The sequence below is a fragment of the Aythya ferina genome (assembly GCF_964211825.1).
Source record: "Aythya ferina genome assembly, chromosome: 22".
Classification (NCBI taxonomy): domain Eukaryota; kingdom Metazoa; phylum Chordata; class Aves; order Anseriformes; family Anatidae; genus Aythya; species Aythya ferina.
In genome coordinates, this window is record NC_140320.1 from 2,275,533 (window position 1) to 2,292,623 (window position 17,091).

Genomic DNA, 17,091 nt, shown 5'->3' on the forward strand with positions numbered 1-17,091 from the left:
CCACAAAGACACGAAACTTTACATTGCAGTTTGTATCAACACTTCCAAGCTTTGCTTGGAATGCAGAGAGTTTGATCGTGCTACTACAATACCCACAAAATGCACAAAGCATCATTATCAGAAGAGACCGACTCTATCTGTATGTCTTTGACTGTATTTCTCAGTTTATGGGGTGCCAGGCCTCTGCTTACCTCTGGTGGAACCTGCTCTCATCTCTCCGCAGGGCTGGTTTGTCCTCATTAGCAGATTTATACCACTCTCTGAGTGTTACTGCTTATTTGTTGTAGTCCCATTTGGAGGAAAATGCTTAGAAGATGAAAACAAATTTTAACATTATTAATATATATATATTATTTAAACATTATTTTTAAAATCATCTTCTGCTAACAGAACTAAACAAAACCCAGCAACTGCTGCAGCCTAAATCTCAGCCCAGACTGAGATCTCATTGGAGCATGCAAGCAGACAAAATGCCAGTAATAATCCTACCACTAACCCACAGGGAACACAAGTTCTTTGGGACACAGACTGTGGGTACAATGGAAGAAAAAGCCAGGAAAAAGAGATGTTTGTGTGGATTTGTAGCCTAATCAAGCACTCCAGGTTTCCAAATCACAGCTCCTGGCCCCAGCTGATGGACTTGCTGCCTTGCTAGCGAGCCTTCAGCACATGACCAGAACAACACGCAGGACACTTCGGGATGGGTTTTGCTGCTGAGGTCTCAGGGCGGATCGTGGGGAGAAGGTCAGGCTTGTGCAAGACTTGTATGTTAAAGTAGGTCACTGATCCAACCTATCCATTTAGGGTTATATGCCTTACTGATGACTTCAGCATCTAACTGTCTTGACAACACCAGCGAGGAAGCACTGCTGCCAAAACATTAATGGATCTAGGGCAAAACTCAGCCCCAAGCAGGAAGCCAGTGCAACACCCAGGCACCTTAACCACATGCAATGCTTAACGAAGATCTGAAGTGCATATAAACAAAATGAATCGTTAGCAAGCACGTTCATAACACCATGTATGTCCCTGTGTGGTCTCTGCAGTTACACAGTGGTCTGCATCCAAAGGGTTCACCAGCCTCTCTAAATGTTACTGGGGATCACTGCAAGTCCTTTGCAGATGGGGACAGTGAGGCACAGAAAATACCCACATAGCAAACCTAGGGACAGACTCTTGCCCAAACTGTGACTTGTGCAACAAAGAACTGTCACTGGATGCCATCTAAAAAAACACAGGCTCTTGGTTTTTGAACAATAACAGCATACACCCAAGCCCAAGTGAACCAAAAAAGCAAGTACAAACACCTCAGTTGTTAAGTGCATAGTTACCTCAAGTAGTTTATTTTGGTCTTCTTTAAAAGGAGTGGCTGTGAACAAGTCATGGGGCATGGGGGATTAAAGGAAGGGGGAGTAAGAGGTTAATTGGATTCTATTTGGAGAGGGATTTACGTTGGCTGAGTTTTTTCAGTCAGCAGCGCATAGTGGAACATGTCACTTGTAATTGAGCTAATGAAACACCTCTGGAGATAAAAAAAACACAAGCTAAATTCAGACTTGGCTGAGAGAGTTGAAGTTCATTCACTACAAGGTTATGGAGAGATGCAACTGCTTTGTTTAAGGACAGTGGACTGGAAAGGTAACAGCTGAATCAGTTTTACTTTGCGAAATCTGTTTTTTCTCACTCAAGGCCGCTGGACCAAGGGGTAATTAGGCAGATTGTTTTGCTAAGGACACTCTTCCAGGACAGGAATCTAAACTCTGCCAATATGGTAATGCGATTTAATAAGTCCAGCCTCTCTCCTGGTCTAATGATATTATAGTTGTTTTCTATAAATAGAACACCAAGGGCAAGCACTTTGCTCCATGGTTATGGCAGTGGAACTACACACGGCTTAGCTGAAAGAGGGCTGCAAATTCCTGGCCTTTTTGATGCACTTTTACGGTGGGTTCCCATCTTCCAGCACAGTTCCTTTCAGTTTTTGTAAGGAGAAACAAGGGATTGTTTTCTAGTTTTCAAAGCTATTACAAACCCCCTCTGACCTAAAGCCAAACTACTAAACATGACTTGAATGCAAGTGAGGGAATACTGGTTTCCCAAGCTTGCCAAAGGGCTAAGCCAGAGTCCTGCAGGGAGCTGCGTCTTCTTTGTGAAAAATGTTAGCGTATGAAAATACCTTTTCTTCCAAGTCAGGAAAAAAAAGGGCGCTTTTAGAAAACCGTTACTCCACTTCTTCTTAACCCCAGCCTCTTCTTCAGGAGTTTAAGAATTGAGTTAGCTTTAATGAGAAAAGAGGATGTACTTGACACTCCAATTAAAAAAAAATCGCAGTACTGAATTTTATGCAGTTGTACAACTAATGTTACAGGCATGAGGACCTCAGTCTTGAAGTGCACTATAACACTTAGGCGCCAATCTCACAGCTCAAGAAACCCTGAAATGATGTGGCTGCACCCTGTGTAAGAGAAAGCCATAACAGCACGTAGCTCTGCATAAAACACTAAGTTACTGCATGAGAAGGCAGAGTGCAGACTTACGGCTGTAGTCCCTGCATAGACTGAGATGGCAAAGAGATCCTGGAGGCTGTGTTTTTTGTATGCTGCTGAGAGCGATACTTGTACAGCACAAATTGCCTTCTGCCATTTAAATCTTCCTGCTGTGGTTGATTCTTCCCTCTTCTGATTCTTCCTGCTGAGGTTGTATTCCTCCTTCTCTGGCTTTAGGAAGGAAGAGCAGCAGACAAGTAGCTGCTTGGTCTACTAGCCAATACCTACAAAACGGAATGTCTCAAGTTAATGAAGGTATCAAAATAGCCAAGGTGCTGAGGGAGAAGAAAATGTACCCTGGCATGTCAAGCAAGTTGCATTCTGTGCTGTTAGGTCCTTTGTGTCTCCCAACATCCAGCTTAGAGTCTCTGTGTTAGACAGCAAACAAAAGAAAAGCTTTTTCAGAACACGGGTACCGCAGACCCACTTTGCGACGGGAATTCAAGCTGGAGGGTTTCTGGCATCATCGCTAGGAACAAAGACAAAAACAGATCATGCCCGTTTACAGCTCTGCAGCTGATTCAGTGAATTTGTACAAATGGCAACCGATGGGGAAAAGGCCCCATTGCCACTGGTTCAGCTGCCAGTTCTTGAAAGAAAGGAATCCGGTACCCTCCCCCAAACTGCGCTGCTCCTATAGCGCGGAGACAAAGAGGGGCAAAACCAGTAGCAAAAAAACTACTTAAAACATCACAGACACGGAAAAGAACGATCTCCATGGAACAGCTTTATTGTACTGAGGGCTCTATAGCCACTCTTTTGATCAGAGCCTTACGTTAAAGGCTATCTGTCCTGGTTTATAAACCGTATAATATCTGCGGAGCCAAGAGCTTGCTATTTCACAGTAAGTACTATTAATTGTTCTGGTTATCACATCGTGCAGTTTGACCTAACCTACTGATTTCCCTCCACTCCTGCCGCAAAACATCCATCACTTTTTAAAGGGTTACATAAAGCTGCACAGAAAGGTTCTGGTTTGTGTTAGCTTGATTGCTATAGACTTTAATAAAGCACCCATCACAGTTGCCTAGCCACACAATAGATCAAACTCCTATAATTCTTTTCATGTCTCCAGAGGGGAAGGCTAAGCAAAACATAAAACTTAACCTCCCAGTGCTTTATTACTGGCCTGGAAAGATGTCAAAGGCCATGCGAGCTTTCACTCTTTCCTCGCTCCCTTACAAACCACAGCAACAGACCAAGGGAAGAAAGCAGGAAAGGCAAGCACGGGCAGTGAGATGGCAGCATAAAGCACACCATTCACGACACCTAGCAGCACACCGAAGGTAAATGTGCAAAAAGACAAGTGTAAACAAGTGGCATTTAGAAACTCAACAGCTAAGATAGGTAGCTTTGAGATCATTTTTTTTCCTCAACACTAAGATTACATGGGATGAAGCCACTTGTCCAATGTCAACTTGTGGCAAAGCTGGTAGGAAATCCTGTGCAAAGGCTCATCACATCTGACTGTGCACGTAGGACTACCGAGTGTGCTATATTCTGTGGGTTTCTTTGGCACTTTGCTCACTGAACCTGTTGCATGCAGGGTAGTAAATTCACTGGATGACTCACAGTAGCGTACACATCAGTGGGATGTGTAAGAAACCCATTTTGTGTGGGAGCCTCCAAAATCTGTTTCCTCCTCTCCCAGTGGTAGCAACAAGCTGGAGGCTCCTCTGCATCCTACCACTCAAGGTGGAAAAGGCAAGGATGAGCAACGAAACAGGTTTATGTCTTATTCCCCATCTCTTCTTGAATGTGCTGCTCCCTGGATCAGCAGGAAAAATACAGGAGGAACAGAAAAACCACAGGCTTTCTTTGATAAGAGATCCACCTTGGCATTGTTTTCAACATCTACCTCACAATGGCAAATTAATTCCAGGAGGTTAGCTCATGTCTGCACTAAGCCTTTAATGGTGCTGTACAGTAATTGCATCCTGCCTCTACCAGATGGATCACAGAAAATGAGTCAGGTACAACTCCTGTAACAATAGAGGCAGGACTTGGGCTTTGCCAGTACAGCCAGCTGGACAAAGAACTTCCCTGTGTGTTTTTTTTTTTGTTTTGTTTTTTTGTTTTGTTTTGTTTTGTTTTTTGTTTTTTGTTTTTTTGTTTTTTTGTTTTTTTTTTTTTTAATGAAAAATGAATTCACGTACTACCAAATGGGTGTTTGCTCTAAGGAAGCATTCCTCTCTGAGACACCAGATGCTGACCGCGGGATGTGCTGCAGCCATGTTGCCTTCAGTTCCACTCAAAAACATCTGAGCGCCTGCCAGATGGCAAGTGGAGGAAACAACGTGTATGCCAACAAGTATACGTGGGCCTTCACCTCAGTGGGAATCAGTGACACTGCAATCACAGTACCCAGGAAAACAACGTGTTGCAGCTTTTTAAAGGAATTTTAAAATAGAAGGAACTCAAACAAAATTAAAATGTTGAATTACCTCACTGTCAGATTTTAAAGAAAAAAAAAAAAAGAAAAAGCTGCAAGTCTTAGAAGATAAACAAAATTCCGCCTCTAACACAAATAGAATTTTTAAGAGCAGTTTATTTCTCTTTTCTTCAAGATTTTTCATCCTGGGCTTGTGCTTGCTTTTGAAAAAGAGGCAGATCTGAGCATTTTTTATTTTAAAACATAACAAGTCAACCCAACGCCACTTCTTTTTGTTTGGCTCTTTCTTTCTCTGTATTAATTTCAATTCAATCAACGAGGCAGTTGCATAACTGTTGTTTATAATTGCTGTCACGTCAACCTTGAAACTGATCACTGTAACACTGAAGTTATATAAAAGGTTTTGTTAGGATTTTTGTTATTTTTCTCGTTTAAATTGTGGGAAGATGAAGTTCAACACTACAGAGATGTTTTGGTTTTCCAAACTCTGATGTCTATTAATCCTGTGCTTTGGTGTCTTTTCTCTCCAGTTATTTTACACAGTGCAGGGCTCTGTTTATGCACAGAAAGTCTCCAAAAACAGTTCTGTGCACCCCAGTAATACACAGGATATAAAATACACTGTGCTGAGTCAGAGAAGCAACTACCAGAAGTAAAGTTCACAAAATGGGTAAGCTGTTAAGGGATAATTTAAACACATTTCTGGAAAGGCCGAATATTTAAATGTTTAAGTGGACTGGGACTGTAATTTACCTTGCTCTTCTGAAGCCAGTGGACTGTTACCCTTCAGCAATGTAGTAGCAGACCCTGAGGCATTGTTTCTTCTTCTATGCATGTCAAAATGCCTTCTTCATTTACCTACATAAAAATTATCCTGGAATTGAGTCATCTTCACTTGCCTGTAAACACAGCATAGTATCCTTGCTCCTCTCCCAACACTTCTGTTTATTCTTTGACTCGGAGGTGTACTTACCTGGGAGACGTCTCCCCTGTCTGCAAGGAATTCAGATGATCCATTTTACCACTAGTTTTCTGTTTTTCTAGAGATTTGAGTGTCAGGGACATACTCACAGATATCTTGGGTTCAAGATAGTTGGAAAGTTATACTGCACTGCAGTCTATCAAATAATTTAGGACTGTATTTTGTTTTAGTGTAAATGAATACTGCCCGTATTTATTTGATGTTACTTCATGCTTAACAGTAATCTGTAATTGACATTGGCTTTTCTTAGAAATGGTCTGGAAAATGTCAGTCTACGTGAAGAAAAAAATAAAGAGAAAACTATACTGAAGTGCCATTCACATTCCCCTCCTCCAAAATAAAAATATCTCAAGACCACAAAATATGTCTGCTCCCTTACGATGAATATCTTGGCCATAAGTCCTGCCTTTCTGTTTAGGGATGAGCACAGGATCACATGAAACCATGCCTCTGCTTTTCACCCCAAACGCAAGAGAAGTGTGTAAGGACTAAGAGAAAAGCGAAGCGAGGTTCTTGTGGAGTGTCAGGCTAGTAACCTGTTCCAGCCAACTGAGAATCAACCAAGAAAAGCATAGCAATACTGGCTGTAGGGAAGCAGCAAGGAAAGAGTTGGTCAATCGATGTTTTTATATGCTTCTTGTTCAAAATTCTTTCTGAATGAGCACATACAGATTGTGCGTGCGCGCGCGTGCGTGTACAGGGGAACAAGCAGTACTTTGTGGGAAAAAAACTGTTGTCTTCTAAATGATGGAAGTATTACAAAACACAGGACCTAAGCATCTAGTTTTATACAAGCATATGGAAGACTGGGAATGCAGTTGAGCCAGATGCAGCGGATGTATTCTCAGAGATACTCCCACGTAAATCCAATCAGAACTATGAAGAACAGTTGTATCCAAAACAACAGGGGATCTAAGAGTCGGTGACAGCAGCATAGCCACACAAATTAACATACAGTTGGGCAAAGGAGCTCTCTTATGCTGAGATTGCTAACTTCAAAATTCTGATAGAAGGTTTAAGTGAGATATACAAATAGATGCCCCATGAGCTGCTCTCATAGCTTCACCAGGAGACTGACTGAGATGAAGACAGCTCAGGATCAAAGATAAATGCAAGCCTTTAGAGTAGTTTTTGAACATATGGTTTTCACTGGGAGTTTGTGGCCCATTTCTAAAGGATTTGTGAAAGGCAAATACAAAAATCAGGGCTACTATCAGTAAGTGCTCGTTGGCTATACAAGTGGATCCGTATCTTCCCTGAAAAGTGTTAACATATCCAAAAATCAGAATAATTGAAAAACTACTCAGAAGAGCTCTGAGCTGTAACTGATGTACACACTTACCCCTGCTCTGCTAGCTCATGGTCTCACAGCAATCTGCGCTCTAAGAATGGTGATGACAGACTTCTGCTCTGAACTCTGGAGATGCTGCATGCACGAGCAGCTTGGGAAAAGCGCTTTATACATGATCCAAGGCAGGTTCCTCTAAGCAGCTCCATTTTCACCAGGGTATCACATACGTAGGAATGGTGCAGTAAGCCCTGGGAGAGCGCTGTTCCCTGCTCTACTACGTTCTCAGTAGCTATGAATTCAATCTCATCTCAGCTGCTCTCCTTTGTGCAAAAGAAAGGGTACTTCATTACTGTCAGGAACAAAATGCTTAAATGCTGTAAGTAATCCACAGAAAATCTTTGATAGTGTACACTTGCTTTGTTAAGGATCTCTAAAAGATGCTTCATGCTAAACTTAAACATATGGCTGTGCTTTGCAAAAATCCACTTCAGTCACCAGGCTGAACCTCGATATCCATCAAAGGCATGCAGTTTAACAGTCCTGCCTTAGCTTTATGACAGTGTATGTTCATATACAGTCATACAGGCTTTAGATTTGTAATGGTCTGCTAAACATCACTGCATACTCCGAACTGCAGGCTGTCTTCAAAGCAAATGAATTCTTTCTTTTGCGGGAGAACAATGGAGTCAAAGCCTGTACATTTCAAACTTTAATTCTCTCCAAAGCTTTCTCCAGATACATTCCCTCTTCCAATTATGCTTTTGATAAAATACTTCTGTCCCTATACAAGGTCCTGAGGAATGCAAGAAATTGGAATTTATAACTCTCAACCCTCTCTATCCAAGGTTCACTGTGGCTGCTTACGCTGCTCTGTGGAATGCTTTTCCATTATTGATTTATTTATTTATTTTCACTCCCATGTCAGATGCTGAACACAATTTGACTCCTAGCGCATTAATCATGTCAGCCTGCTTGTTATTCATATAGGTTAATGGGCAGAGTTATAATCATTTCAGCCAAGTAATTACAAAACTTCCATTTTCCTACCTGTGCCCTAGCTATGTGTTGATCCAGCCGGCATTCCTGCTCGGTCAGACAGGTGGGTCTGTAGGAGGCAAATTAATTTAATTGCAAGGGTTGCCAGAAACAGCAGAGGTATATTTTAAATCCCATGACTCTTGGCTGTTTTATGACTATTTTGAAGCGCATGGCTGTGATCACGATGACTCTGTCTACTGTCCTTTTTAAACATCTTCTCCTTTGACTAATTTGATTAGCCTCATTCTTGGCTGGCTTTCCATCAATAAAGCCCCGCTCAAAAGATGGCCCCACCGCTTTTGCAGAATGCAGCCTAAAAGAGAACATTAACAAAAGGAAATGTAATAGACAATGGAAAATTAAACAATGTTTACTTTACTCTTAATACTCTTTACTCATATAACTCCTCCAATCGTTTATTAATGCTTGGTCTGTTTTAAACTACCTTTCCTCCAAAGACAGCTTGAGCAACTGTGAGTTCTCCTCATATTCAACTATTTTGAGACTAATTATAAGCAAAAGTTATAAGAGAATGTAGCTCTAGCAACAGGACTGCACCTTCTTACACAGGGTCAAGCCTTTTGTACTATAAGACAAAGTCTGGTGTAGTTAAAGAACGACACAAAGCAAAGATATACTCCATAAAACATTAATATTTTAATGAAAAATCTTAGCTTCATGTTTCTATCCAAAGACACTCAAAACTAGTTTTTCTCCCCCCTTAATTTTGACCTATAATGGGACCAGTTTGGATAATTTTTTTTTGTATTTTAGAACATTTTTTTTTAAAGATTAAACAACCAGGCTAGCAAAAAGGTACCCAATACATACTTTTCTTATATCAAACAAGCTAGTATTTCAATACAATGTAACTATACAGAATATATACAGTACACATATGATCACAAAGCAAACACTACAGGCTCAGAACAGATTTGAAAAAACATGATATTCACATTGATTACAATAACTCTAAAAATGATTGTAACGTTGAAACGGCACTTAGTTTACAAAAAAAGTCACAAAAATATATATAGCCACCAAGAACTATGGTTCCTGAAAAATACTAATAGCCAGATAGTATTATATAAAATGTGAAGTGTATTTAAACATCGTATACATTAAAAAACAAAACCAAAACCAAAAAACAATTCTGTTAAGTCAATAAACATGCCAAGTAATCTAGCTGTGGCCAGCATCAACAAGAGAAGCTGTACTGTGGATGAGATGACGACTGGATATACGGCTGGTGACCGGAGACTGGCACAGTTAAGGGGGTTTCACTGTTACTAAAATGCACAAAGAAGCCCAACAATAATTTAATTCACATTTTTCCTCCAGCTTTACTCTTTCCCTCTTCGGGGTTTCACCACAGGGCAGCACCTAGAGCAAAGGCACTGCAGGAACAGGGCAAAGAAGCTGTCCGAGAAATTTGTGTAGCCAGGGCTATAAGTCAGAATATCAAAAGCATGCATCAGCGAAATGAATGGTTAAACAAAATCACTCCTCTGGGGACTTCAGCAACCCTCAGGAAGACTGTAGGTACAGTTGCCACACAGGCTGGCAGCACCAGAAACTAATTCGGCTCTTTTCTATTTATTTTTTTTTTTTTTTTAGTGCAACCAGATTTGTAGTAGAGACCTGTGGGGCACTGAATTACTGTGATAGCACACATTGAGTTAACAAAAACCCAGAGCAGTAAGTACTGTTGCATTAAAAAAATTTCACATTTGCTTTTTATGGTACATTTCCTCAAATACTCTGAACCGACTCCTCACTAGGGACCTCTGATGTGGCTGAGGCGCAGTCTGGCCTTGAACCCTCTTATCTGTCATCAAGATGCTATGGAATTTATTATGTCCGTAATTGGAGATGAGAACCCTCCGAAGCTGGGTTTCACCTTGTACGCAAAATTCGAACTTAATCGAGCTGAATGAAAATTAGCTATTTTCCTTATTCTGATGGTGTGGAAGTTGCAATGGATCCAGGAGCAACGGGCGCTCCCACATCTGCATTTTCTCCATCCCTGCAGGGTGCACAAAGCTCCCGTTCTATTTGCATATAAAATGCTTCATGGTGCGTCTCAGAGAGAGACTGGCAATAGTCTCAGTGCTCTTATATCCTGGGGCTGGAGGGGGAAGCCAGCAACCAAGAAGCAACTGAAGCCCTCATATAAAAACTTTAAACCATAGCTTAAAAACAATAAAATTTTATCCCGTAAGGGACATATAGGGATCATAGTCTTATAAAATATATTTTACTGCATTGGCAGCTAGTACTTTTTAAAAAAGTTTAAATTCACACCTTTTAGACTCAAGATACATGTGAACCCAGAACCATTTTCAATAACCTAGTCTACTAATCTCTCAGTATGAGAGACTTGACTACACTATCTGCGAGCCTGACAACTGAACTCAAACTGTAGCAAGACAGACAAACCATCAGGAACACACATCTTTTTTTAATGTGGTGTAAGAAAAGTGACAAGCAGTTCTGACAGGGAGCTTAATTTGCTGAATGTGAAGGCATCCCCATGGATTTCCAGGGGAGTTGTGCTATATGTCTGCATCAAAAAACAAAACAAACCCTTACAATTTGGCCAAATCTCCCACACAGCTAAAATCGCACTTCTTTTTTCTTCTGCTTATTGTGGGGAAAGAAATAGCTTCTGAATGTTATCCCCTCTCCTGAAACACCACATTCAGTCAGCAAAAAAAAAACAAAAACAACACAACTTTCCCCTGCTTTCCCGTTGTTCTCATCAGACATACTGCACAGTATGCAAGGGATAAAGACCCCGATCAGACTCCAAGAACACGGGACCCCAGCACACGGCAGAATCTTGCTAGTTCTGTGGTAGTGAAGGCACTCTACTTGCAAAATAAATGGGTGAGGAAAGGATTTTCCACTGAGTGCAAAGAATGGTGCTGCATAGAAGGATACACAGAAGTAAAACACATTTACGTCACTTGTGAATGAACGTGGAGACAACTCACTGGGGCAGAAAGTGCCGCAATGGGTCTTACAGGTGGGTATTTGGAAGAAATTCTCAACCACTTAGAAGGGATGGGAAGATGGTGAAAGGATCGGAGCATCTCACAATACACGCTGGGAGAGCTGGGACTGTTTTGAACAGAAGGCTCGGGGGACCTTACCGATGTGTCTAACTAATGGATAGGAGGATGAAAAAAAGATGGAGCCAGACTTTTCTCAGTGGGCACAAGCTGAAATACAAGAAATTCCATTTAAACACGAGAACATTTTTAAAGTGACGGTGGTCAAACAGTGGAATAGACTGCCCAGAGAAATCACAGAGCCTCCATCTCTGGAGACATTCAGAACCTGACTGGACAAGGTCCTGAGCAACCTGTCCTTGCTGTCTGCTGCTCTGAGCAGGGGGTCTGGACCAGAATATCTCTAGAGGTCCTTTCCAATCTTCCAATCTCAACTATTCTGTGATCCCAGTCATGCACACCTATAAACGCAAACCGAATAACTTAGGGTAGGTTTTTTTTTTTTTGAGGGTGGGGGTAGATGGGGGGAGTGATATGAAAATGCAGTCCAGGGTTCAAAATGCTCTGATAATGTATTGAAAGAACCTTTAGGATTAATCCCAAGTGCAGTTTAAGGCAAGTTTCTTCTAGTTTAGTTAGATATCTATCTAATTGGAATCCAAGTATTAGCAACAGAGCTTGTTTTATGATGTCCTATGTTTTTATATCTCTCCTGTGAAGAACACCAGCATTCCAAAGAACTGAACACTTCCAACAAGTTAGGGAGGAGAAATAAAAGGGTATTTGTATTTAATTTGTGGTAAGTTCTATGGAGAAAAGAGATATTAACAAGAAACAATTACAAACAGGGAAGTTAACAAATAAGCCTAAAACAAACAAACAAACCCGCTAAGAACTCTATTGCCCCTGCAGTGAAATGAGATTGAAAAGTGAGAAAAAAAATATCAGATGTTACACAGAGATTACAAGGCTGAAAAGATAATGTGTAACACTGCAATGGAAAACAAAACCCAACACTTGTCTTGTACCAAGGTGTTAACAGTTAATGATACTCATTTCTTCTCAAGGAAGAACAGATTAGAGCTACAAAGTTGTTTTTTGTTCTTTTTTTTGTTTGTTTGTTTTTTTTAAACTTTTAAATTTTCTCTTTGGTATTCAGAAGGCAGTTTGCCTTCTGACACAAAAATTTAAGTCTTTTAAAAATCCAATATCCAGATGTCTGTTCTGTATTTGCACATCTCCTCACCAACAAATTTCTTAGCAAAGTAATGGGTGAAAATTACCATATTCTAATAGAAGATTATGCCCATCTACATCTGACCTTTGAATATTACACCTAAACAGTCTGAAACTGTTTCCGTGTAAGTATTTTTTGCTACAAGAATTGCAAAGGATTCTTATATACCTGGAAAGATGAATAACACTTATCACAAAAAAGAAAACCCTATATTTGAGTTCAGTGTCATAGCCCTATAAGTCAAGAGAAAACTCAGAAAAAGGCATCTCCTTGTCTCACTGGCTTTTCAGTTACAGAAATCAGAAGTGGAAGAGAACTGGTCTTTAAGTTCAGCCCATCAAAAAGACACTGGACCGACTCACAGTACAGTATCCCTAAAAAACAATTTCTCTTTCAAGCCCTTTAAAGAGGTACAAAAGGTAGACAGCAAAACTGAATTGTAGCAGAGAACTTCTTTGCAGCATGTTTATAAAACACCCTTCGAATCTGGTGGTGAAACTTCACTCCAGTAACTTGGAAAGGATTGAAATCCTGACTGTTTTCCCTCTATTTAACTAGTATGTTTTGTACCTAAAACACAGCAGAGAAGAATTGTTAAAGTCACTGAAACCCTTTAAGCTCTTTCCAAAGGGCAATAAGCTTTTTTCTTTACAAAAGCTGGCTATTAGTAGAAACAACTCAGACCTACAGAGTATCAGAGCCACCTAAGCTAACTGAATACAAATTGATCTTGCAAGATAATATGACTTTTGTGTCTTCTGTTTCTTCAGGAGCAACCTTTCTCTATCGGTTTCATTTCCTCCTCATGTTTGCATAAAGCAAATCCAGATAGAAAACAGTAATTTAAAGTCAAGATTCAAAACTAAAGGAGTATATCATGCCTTTGGAATACTAAGATCAAGTAATACCTACTCTCTCAGCATGTCATCTGTAGGCTATAGGCATTTGGCATCAAACACCGACTTCAGAAGCAATTAAAAAAATCAAAAACCTCCTAATGTATTTCCTAATTTAGCTTTCAAAGCAGTACTATAGCCCAAACAGCCTCAACAAACAAGAATCACTGCTCTGAAAATCCCACACCCTAAATTTGAAGCTTTTTCTAAATATGGAAAAAATGAAATTGCAAATCTTTCAATTTATTGCTTACTTGAGCTGTGTATGTAGCTGGAGTAATGGCCTTTAATAAACTGAGTTGGCAAGGATTTAAAATATTTTGAAACAGGAACAATTCATCACCACTATATAGGCTTTCTGTAAACAACCCCCTGTTGGGTTAGAAAGTTGGCCTCTGAAGAGAATAAATTGCTTGTTTTGTCCAAAAACAGACTAATAAAAATCTCAGAAACTATACATGCATATGTATAAACAAAAAATGTGCAATAATGCACAAAAGAGCTCATTTTTTTCCCCATCTGTAAACTCCCTCTAGTTAGCTTTTGGAGATTAGTAAAAATACAGTATTTATGACAGGGGGAAGTGACCAGAACTGCAAACAATCTGGCCAAGATTTAAGAATTTCACTTCGGGAAAACCTTCATTTTCATGCATGGTTTCCCTTCTACAGAAAGATACAGTCATGAGATATTTGTCAGGCTTGTGTGGATATACACTTCTCTATCCTCCTCAGTTCATTATGCATCACTAGAATTTTCCTGGCCATAGTATTTCCATGCCTAACCTGAAACAGGCAAATCCAGACAGGCTATTTGATCAAGCAGTTTCTAAAAGGACTGGAATATAAGAAGTAGGAATACCTGGCATGACATCACTTGGTTTGTCAAAACTGATTTATCTGAGATGAAAAGGGACAATGTGTTTTTAAGAAGCGTGTGACTGTTAGTTTCAAAAATGCTTACCATTTCCAAGAAAAGGGTTACAGTAAGCGCTTTGAAAAACAGCAGGCACAGTGATAGGAAGTGTCATTTTTTATGCAGAAGATTAAAGCATCCACTCAAAACTAGTCAAAGATGTTCAATAATGATTTCCAATGCATCCTTTTGTTTGTCACTTTAAAAAGGTTTCCTCTGATTTCTTTCCCTTAACCAGAGGGTCTGCAGAAGCAAGAGAAACTTAATGAGCTGTTCTAACTGTGGAAGAAGAAATAGTTAAAGTGATCTGAATCAGTTGTTCTTCTCTAGAAGTGTATCACAGCTTCCATGATGTTCTGACAAGATCTTTTTGTGCATTCAGTCTTAAATATTTTCACAGAAGTGATCATTCAGTCATGAAAAATAATGTAACATCTGTTGCAGTTTTCTGTTTAAAGCGTAGCTTACAAAGTAAAAAAGGGAAAATCTCCCCACTTTTGTTTAAAAAAAAATTAAATTAAAATGTACAGGACCAAACACAGGCACTTTCCAAAGAACAAAAATGAAACCAAACCATGAATTATTCAATAGTAATAGATGACAGCTCCGGTTTCGGAGGGTCACCTGCGGTTGCCTCAGCAGTGGCGTTAGTCTTTGGCTGCTCTGGCACATCTTCTTCCTTCTCTGCCAACCCACCCAGAGACCCCAAGGGGAAAGTGCTTTCACAATTCTGAGTTGACGAGACCTGTGAAATGACAGGCATTTGGACAGAAGAGTTGCTTTCAAAGCCATGCTCCCCTAGCTCATACTGCCCGAGGGTCTCTTCTTGTTCCTGGTTTAAGTAGTCCGGTACTAGGAAGTCACTAGAAGAGGGGCAAAGGACAGAAGAGAAACGTCACTTCTCACACAAACATTGGAGGTATCAGTTTCTTTGCATCAGTTACATCACACAAGCTACATACTGCATTTAATAGAGAGCAAACACTCATTTCACACTGTTCTAAGGTCATCACAGCATACTTCACTAAGCACTATAACCTGGTTCTCATTAAAACACACAGAAAATTTTATTCAACAGCATCTATTTTGCATCACTGTGCATCTGTATTTCTTACACGGTAACTTATTATTTAGGTTGTACCACCTTGATGAGAATGAAAGTTAATGACTGGAACATCAAATGGCACTAAAAAGATCACTGAAAAAAGGGAGCACTCAACCTTTAAAAATAGAAACAAAAATGAGTTCAGCACTGGCAAAAATGTGGGCCTTTTCCACCCCTGAGATAAGATCCACCCAAGAAACAGTAGGAGCACTCAAGAGTGGACAGGCTATAAACAAAAGTTTGAGGCAAGGAAGCACAGGGTCTGCTGCAGGTACAAGGAGGCTTCCAACTACAGTGGTGTTTTGTGACATGGACACATCATACTAGTGTGAAAAGAAAAAGAACTTCATTTCCTTCCCTGATCCACACCATTTTAGTTCCTTCTGGACAACAATTCTAAAACTTACTCTTACCAACTGCTGGTTGAGTGTATCCAAAGATAATCTACCAAACTCTTAAGTAGTATTTGCAGAGCATGAGCAATAAGGAAAATAAATTTTCTTTTCAAATGTTCAGCACTAGAAATGTAAGTTTCTACTAAAGCAAGTTATTTTTTTTATATCTATATATGCTTTTTTATGCTTTGCTTCCTTTTTGTAATCCATTTAAAAGCAGTAAACTTATTTCAGTGGCAGCAGCATTCACTGCTTCAAATCCAAATTAACAATCAACTATGCTAACTCTAGTGTTTGTAAATTCAAACTAAAGGCAGGCCTACAGACAACTAAAAAGCTCGTACTTCTCATCTGTTTGATGGCAGCAATAAAGTGCTTACCACAATCATGGCATCATCTCTTAAGAGTTTTCACTCTAGTTTTGGCGCAAGCCCTATGAACAAGAACTGCGTAAACCCACAGATTTGAAGCACTTGTACTTTTAAACATTGTGCTGGAAAAACAGTGACTGGCTTTCCTGGTTTGTTTTGTAATTCTTTCATCTTACATCACTTCTAAGATAATCAAATAGGAAAAAAATGCTGAAATGTTTTGTAGTGGAAAAAGCATAATGTCTAGAAATCATGAGGGATAGCCTTGTAGATGCTGTAATGTTTACAATATATTTCCTTTGCACTTCTGAAGACAGATGACTCACACACAAAGCTGCACCTTCTCTATAAATTTAAGGGCTATCTTGATCCAATTCCCTCATCCACTCTCCTGTTTTGCTATATCAAATTCCAATGGTTACAAACATTTATTTAAATAGGAGAGCACAATGCTAGCCTGATATCACAGAACACAGGTAGCACTTTTTAATAGTCCTTAGTGAAGTGCATTTATGAAACATGCCAAGTCTTCTGGGCCCTGATAAACAATAAATATATAATTGGCTTTTACTATTTCAAGACATCACACCCTGTTATTCTGTTCATTTAGCAATATGTTACCTAGAAAATGAAAAATATAAGAGAAGGTATGGAGTCATGCAATCTTTCCACAATACCTACCAGCAAACAAATACTTAAAATGAAGTCACAGGTCTATTTCTTATGTAAACAAACAGGCTGTGTACAAGACTTTGGATATTACATCATTTACAGAACTCCACAGATAGCAAAGGATAAAATACTGTGGCTTAACACCATTAGCCTGTCCATAGATACTACTGAAAAGAGACATTAAGTAGCCTAGAAGCAGCTTCTGCATATCACTGGATTCTTCAATGCCCTCCCATA

General features: G+C 39.8%; 2 protein-coding genes across 9 annotated transcripts in view; both read right to left on the reverse strand.

Moving 5' to 3' along the window:
* Positions 1-8,555, reverse strand: part of LOC311422649 (uncharacterized protein) — a 36,924-nt gene extending 28,369 nt beyond the window's left edge. For all 4 annotated transcript variants that reach the window (XR_014685451.1, XR_014685452.1, XR_014685453.1 and 1 more), the window contains exons 1-4: positions 8,259-8,555; positions 7,263-7,531; positions 2,538-2,770; positions 192-306 (exon numbers count right to left, since the gene is read on the reverse strand). The gene's annotated coding sequence lies outside the window, so the exon portion shown is untranslated. The remainder of the gene's footprint in view (positions 1-191; positions 307-2,537; positions 2,771-7,262; positions 7,532-8,258) is intronic.
* Positions 8,556-8,884: 329 nt separating this feature from the next.
* ZBTB44 (zinc finger and BTB domain containing 44) overlaps positions 8,885-17,091 on the reverse strand; it is a 41,464-nt gene continuing 33,257 nt past the window's right edge. For all 5 annotated transcript variants that reach the window (XM_084495538.1, XM_084495537.1, XM_084495539.1 and 2 more), the window contains one exon: positions 8,885-15,174. In XM_084495538.1, the coding sequence (XP_084351664.1) occupies positions 14,892-15,174 (283 nt within the window). In that variant the 3' untranslated portion in view covers positions 8,885-14,891. The remainder of the gene's footprint in view (positions 15,175-17,091) is intronic.